The following is a 6,559-nucleotide window of genomic DNA, read 5'->3' as shown; positions in this document are numbered from 1 at the left end:
TGTTAAAATGTTTAGTAAAATGAGTCGAGGTGGATGTACCTTCCAGTTCCTCCCTGAATTATAAACCGGTCAAGGAGAAGGGAATTCAGTCATTATAACTTGGTGACAGGGTGAGAAAATATGACACAGACTCATAATTATTAATAACAGTAGTAGTGGTGGTGGTATTCGGAGTGAGGTCTGTTCAGGTCGTGGTTGTACCCACTCCGGTCCATCGGGCAGCAGTATGCTTCGTTTCCTTTGGCTGGGATCCACCTATCAGAGGTGAGAAGATGAAGAACACGTCCTCGCTTCTCCGGCTCCGTGTCCCGTCGTAACCGGCAGTTCTCGGTCGGTACAAACATGTTGAAGCTCGACGTTTTGCGGATTTTTGTCGACCAGCGGCTCAGCGCCGCTACCGACGAGATTTTCCAGTGTTTGGCCAAAACCATCGCGGAGTTCGAACAACAAGTTTGGCTGTTAAAACGAGACAACGAGCGGCAGAGGAGACAGCTGGAGGCTGCCGGGCCACAGGGGGACACGCCGGGGGACACGCCGGGGGACGGAGCAGGAGGTCTGTCACTTTTTAATCGGCTTTTTGTGTACGTGACGTTGCGGTGTTTTGTCGCCGGATGTGGTTGCTGCGTCATAAACGTACGATACGTGAACACAGTTGAACAGGAAGTGGGTCGGTCTCTGTGTCGGTGTTTACTTAGACTTAAGAGACTCGGTTACTGTTTCAGTCCACGTAGACATGCAGCAGCAGAGTAACCTGGTTTCTCCTCCACCTCGGACTTATTGTAGCTGTACAGTGAAAGTGTGTCTCTGTGTGTGTGTGGCTGTGTGGGTATGATAATATCATTTTTTTTTTATTGTCAACTCATCTCAGAAAACTCCTGGTGTTTGGATTTTGTTAGTGCTGCATGGCCTTTTGACAATTGCAGATAAACTTGAATTAATTCGATTATTAATTACATAATTACATCTTGGGAGATGGTGGACAGTCATCACATATAATCATCACATCATTGTTCTTGAAGTCACTGAAAAACCTTTCAGAAATGAAGGAGTTCGTTACTGTTGGTAGTCTATCATCTGCCTCCTCATATTCTAGTGGTTGGTTGAGTTTTTTCTGGTTCAGGTTTCTGACACAATTTACAAATCACACATGTTTGATTCACATGTGATTTGTTGCCTTTTTATCACGATGCCCTTGTTTCAGAATTAACTCTTACAGTGGTGGAAAGTAAGTAGTTTGCTACTGTACCTAAGTACATTTTTAATTATGGCTGCTTTGACTTTTACTCCACTACATTTTCAATCAAAGTTGCATTTCAATCACGTTATGTTACTTTTATTTCATAATTAACCACTTTTCCACTTTCTCCTTCCATGGTCGTATTTAAAAGACTTACTTGACATATTAGCTGTACTCCAAGTGAGCTGGTATGCAGTCATTTTACCCTTTGGCTTCCTGAATTTGAACTTGGCGTTGCCTACCTCTTCTTCTCAGTCGACATGAGCACTTTAGAAATATTTCTTTTCTTTAAAAGCATCAGTCATATAGTTAAACATTCAACTCATCATTTATGTCTATTACCATCCATTTGTTTATGTGGGGACCCATGGGAGCATTGGGTTGGGATGCAGAAGGTAGTGGGTTCAAATCCCAGCCACCAATATGGCTGGGATTATGGAACATGTTCTGCTGTGGGGACCCCTGAAGGGACAAGCCGAAAGCTGTTGATTTGAGCATAAATTAGTTAATATCCGCACAAAATAGTCAAGTACTATTAGTTTTAATACTTAAAGTAAAATATAAATCAAGTACTTACTTACTTTTAGCAGGTACTTATATTTTTACTTGAGTGCATGATTGTTTGTTTACTTGTGCTTTTACTTAAGTACACCACTAAACCCCTCCACCACTGAACTCCTCCATAGACTCCTCTAACTTTCAAGCTCAGCCTGCTTGGTGGCTCATGTGAGGTACTTTTGTTAAAGCTTGCACGTGGAAATTGACAACATCAAGATGTAACACTTTTTGATAGATGATATGATCTGATCTGGCACTGCCCTCCTAGAAACCTGAGTCCGATACAAAAATTACTTGGCCAGTACCTGATGCAGAGTCATGAAATTGTCTACACCCCCCATAGTTTTCCAATGAATTAAGCACTAACTCAATGCTCTATACAGGTCACTCTCTTATCCACAAGTTCTGGTGTTGTCAGAATCCTAAAAACATTCTAATAAGAGGCAAAAAAGTGTATGGCTCCAGTCCCCTCTAATAAGACCATCAAAATAAAAGTACACTGTAACCAGCAAGCAACCACTAAGATCACAAACTCCCTAAATAACAAATAAAATATAAAGGATTTTGGTATATCATAAATAATTCATGCACATTTAAAGTGCAAGAAATCAAATAACTAACTTGTTGCCTTAAATATGTCACATCACATCTCTGTCTCAATCCTCCAGGAGTTCTGCGGGTTTTCACCACAGAAGACGACCAGGTGAGGGGGCGGAGCCTGCACATTAAACAGGAGAAGCACCGAGCTTTGGAACCTGATGAGATTGACCCCGAGTTAATGCAGAGTTCTGATTGGCTGAGGGTGAGACGTGAAACAGGCTGCAGTCCTGCATCCAATCAGATCCAGTCCGGCAGGGAGAAGGCGGAACCTCAACCTGCTGAAGATAAACAGGAAGTTTTTACTGTCAAACAGGAAGTGGGTGTAGGTAACATGATGCCGAAGGATTCAGCCAGGGCAGAGACTAGCTCCAAGGAAGAAGGTTGGTTACATCATCATGGTAACTATGGTAACGTTAGCAAAGTAAAGGTAATGTATTTTAGTCATCTACATCAGGATTTTCACCACAGGTGTGACGGAGTGGAGTCTGCAGCTCAAACAGGAGGAGGAAGACAGGGCTTCTGAACCTGAGGAGAAAGAGTCGAAGTTCATGCTGATTCCTGATTGGCTGTTGGAAAGTGATGAGGGAAGTTCTTCATCCAGTCAGATTCAGTCCCACAGACAGGAGCAACATCTGCCCGCCCTCTTGGACCTCCATGTAAGACCAGAATCTGCAGAGACCTGCAGACCTTCAGATCAAAACAGGGAGTTTGTTCTTCAATCAGATTCTACTGAGGACAGCAATGATGCTCAGTCTGAGCCTGGTCTGTGTCAGGAGACTTGGAATTGTCCTGTAGACCGGGATCTGGTGTGCAGCAGCTGCGGACGGGAGTTCAGTTCAAAGCAAACTCTGAAGAAACACATCCGACAAAATGTAGTTCCAGACCAGGACCAGTTGTCCTGCAGCCACCGCAGACAGAGAATTCCCTACCAGAGTCCTGCCAAGAAATTAAGCTGCAGAATTTGTGGGAGCTTGTTCTATACACAGGGGCTTCTAGTCCGGCACGCTGAGATTCACTGCAGGGAGCTTGAGAGCCGGTGCGGTGCCTGCGGGGACCAACTGGAGTCCACAGAGGCCCTAAGACATCACCTGTGGTCCCACAAAGTGCTGGGCAGCACCTGTGATGTGTGTGGAATAAAGTGTGCCTCCATCGCGACAATGGAGATCCACAAACGGGTTCACACTGGAGAAAAACCATACCGCTGCGGGTATTGCAGCCGGGACTTCAGCAGGAAAGGGGGTCTGGAAAGACACCTGAAGCTCCACTGTGGAGACAGACAGAATCACTCTGGACTCAGCACGAGGTCCTTTACAAAGAGGGAGTACCTGAACCAGCATGTGAAGACCAGCCACCTTGAGGGACGCAGTCCAACTGAGGGGATAAGGCACTTCAGTTTGCTGAGAAACATGTCAGAGAAGTGAATTCTGGAACCATCAACAGGAACTTTAGTTTACAGCATCAGACTCTGTTTCCTGTTTTTGTCTTTAGGAACTTGTAAACATCTTAGGTCCCCTCCTCTGTCTGTAGCCACGGTTGTGTTCTGTATGAAAGTTACAAACCAACCATGGAGGTCATTGTTTACTTTATGCCACCACTCTCTAAGGACCAATTTGATGTGCAGTTTATGGATGACGCCCAACCAGATGCGTTTAACATCAGGATGTGGTAATTACGAGATCTGTATCTCACAAGGTTGCAAATGTTTTTTTTTTTTGCTATGTTTTTTTTTCTTCAGCTTTTGACTTAAGCTAAAACACCAAAAAATTACAGTAGTTTTGTGTGAATTGAAAACCTAATTTACCAGAATTGTTGGTAAAATGACCTGTAGAGTCCCTCAGGAAGGCATCATGGTTCCTCTGGTCATTCTGCTGGACTAAATCTAGTGTTTTCTTTCTATGAGATAAAACAGTGAAGGCCACAATGTGCAACATTTACCTCGTTTGGTTGATCAAATAAGCCTCAAACACAAAATGGTTCTGTAAAAATGTATTAGACATTAACAACAGTAGCAGATTTTTAACTTAAGTTGGTAAAGAAGCGGCCTGTGTTTGACTAACACTTAGGTGAGTGGCATTTCGTAATAAAACATATGATTTTTAACATTGTGGAGTGTTTGGTGATTAGGCTTAGTAATATTTTTAGTGACTGACTGGTCTTCACAGTGTGTCGTCTTCATTGACCTTCAATGTGATTTAGTCCCTACATGGTAAAATGTGACAGTTCCGGTTCAGACTTAGTTATTTTGGTTTTGGGGGGTCTCCGGAGGAATAATGAATCTCAACCCAACGTCCTCCTGAGTGCCACAAAAAGAATTGGGGTCAGTTTTAGAGCTCATGTTTACAAGCAACAAACACATTTGCTGTTTGTGGGATTTAATTTGTGTGGTTTCCAGGTCGACTCTCGATCGATTCTTTAGCTTGTTCTGATATTAGACGCCCACATTTTTGTACACAAGATCCAAAATAAGGTAAACAAATTTAAACAGTCACTGGTCTTTAAGCCTTTTAATTACTGTCATAAGCCGAGCAAGTTACATGTTGTCTCCTTGAAAACATGTTCGCTGAATCATGTCTTTCTGTACTTTCTTTATCTGACTCTTACCAAACATTCTTCATCTGACTCCTACCAAAGTCTAAACTGAGCAGTAATAAGCCAGCAGGAGGCAGCAGAGCCGTGGTAAACACAGCATGAGGAACATTGTATGAGCCAGTGACAAGATTAGGACTTGTGCATCTTCTGGACACAACTGAAGGCTTCTTTGGATATTTTTACCTTATTACACAACACAGCAATGTTTGTAGCCCTCGTAGGTTCGGTCAGGGTGTGTGGGTGTAGCCACAATCCTAATCAGGATCAGTTCCTCCGTGTGAAATGAACTAGACCTGTGCAGCAGCAGTCATCAGAACGCCAGCACAATGCAGCCGCTTAGATATTTCTTCACGTTGACAAGCCATAAGCCTCCACTGTCTCTATCATCACACTGATGATAGAGACAATGATTTTGTTGTAAGTGATGATGGACAAAATAAACTTTGCTCATGCTGATGATCATTTGTTCCAGCCGGAGCTTTGTATGAAATATGTGCGTGTCTTCGAAGCATCAGCGGACAAACGCTACAACAGCAACAAGGTGGAGAGTGGAGAGTTGGGTCACAAAACCCAAATCACAATCATTGTCCTAAACCCAACCGGACAGTGAGGTTCTGTTAGTTATGATCTATGTGTGGCCTCCCTCTTCTGCCACATATTTCTAATCCAGCTTCTGACAAAAGATTTTAAATGCAGGACTTATAGTTGTAGCACAGTACAATAAAATATATAGGTTCTAATTTTATTGATGGGTGTAGAACGGAATGAATGAATAGTCGACAGGTAAAAGTTGGTCAACAGGAGGCAGCAGAGGAGCTTCAATTTCACTTCATACTGCCATTAATCTTAGAGCAGGAGAAAAGCCTAAACGTGAGTTTTACTGAAAAGTCAGCTTCATCGTCACTGCTGAGTGGAGTGAAACTGATCATTGAGTGAATATAAAAGAAACACATCAGTATTTACAAAGACATAAAATCTTTTCTTTCAGTGTGTGTTAACATGATAGTTTCACTGCATTTATTTATCTGCACAGAAACAAGATGTAGTTACTTCAGTGGTGACGACCAATGTGGAGTTCTGATCAACACTTACTTTTCATTCTTTTGGATCAATTACATTCAGTTTCCAGTCAAAGTTCCTGGATTCCAGCTGAGTTTCAGGTGTGTGAATCACTGCAGAGCAGTGACTACTCGAACCTGTTCAGTCTTGTTAAGCACCAATGATGCAAACTGAATTTTCTTTTTACCAGAAACAAAGTCGTTTCCAGACATAACACACAATGTTCTATTAGATCATGACTCAAAACCTGGTCAATCACAGTGACTGGTTATTCTCTAGTTTGTAACGTGTTTTTACTCCAACTCAACATTTATCTCTTATAGCTTCAAACTGACTTTACACACACACACACACACACACACACACACACACACACACACACACACACACACACACACACACACACACACACACACACACACACACACACACACACACAAAACACAGACCCTGGCAGGAATGAGTAATACAAGGTTCAATATAACAAGTATTAGTATATAGAGTGTTATCACAAAA

The 6,559-nt window shown here is 42.6% G+C and overlaps 1 protein-coding gene across 1 annotated transcript; it reads left to right on the top strand.

The window, feature by feature from the left end:
• Nucleotides 1-221: 221 nt before the first annotated feature.
• On the top strand, nt 222-6,468 carry LOC137137895 (zinc finger protein 771-like). The gene is made up of 3 exons (XM_067524682.1): nt 222-553; nt 2,464-2,775; nt 2,864-6,468. Exons 1-3 carry the CDS (start codon nt 343-345, stop codon nt 3,814-3,816), a joined length of 1,476 nt encoding a protein of 491 aa, XP_067380783.1. The 5' UTR covers nt 222-342; the 3' UTR covers nt 3,817-6,468.
• Nucleotides 6,469-6,559: the final 91 nt, after the last annotated feature.

The sequence above is a fragment of the Channa argus genome, chromosome 12 (assembly GCF_033026475.1).
Source record: "Channa argus isolate prfri chromosome 12, Channa argus male v1.0, whole genome shotgun sequence".
Classification (NCBI taxonomy): domain Eukaryota; kingdom Metazoa; phylum Chordata; class Actinopteri; order Anabantiformes; family Channidae; genus Channa; species Channa argus.
The sequence above is the reverse complement of the archived record's forward strand: the minus strand, read 5'-3'. Positions and strand labels throughout refer to the sequence as shown.

Bases quoted from the DNA above. Each gene is read 5' to 3' on its own strand.
- LOC137137895 (XM_067524682.1), top strand. From the start codon at position 343: ATGTTGAAGCTCGACGTTTTGCGGATTTTTGTCGACCAGCGGCTCAGC. The intron at 554-2,463 runs GTCTGTCACTTT...TCAATCCTCCAG, and splicing joins GCCGGGGGACGGAGCAGGAG to GAGTTCTGCGGGTTTTCACC. The intron at 2,776-2,863 runs GTTGGTTACATC...TTTTCACCACAG, and splicing joins GACTAGCTCCAAGGAAGAAG to GTGTGACGGAGTGGAGTCTG.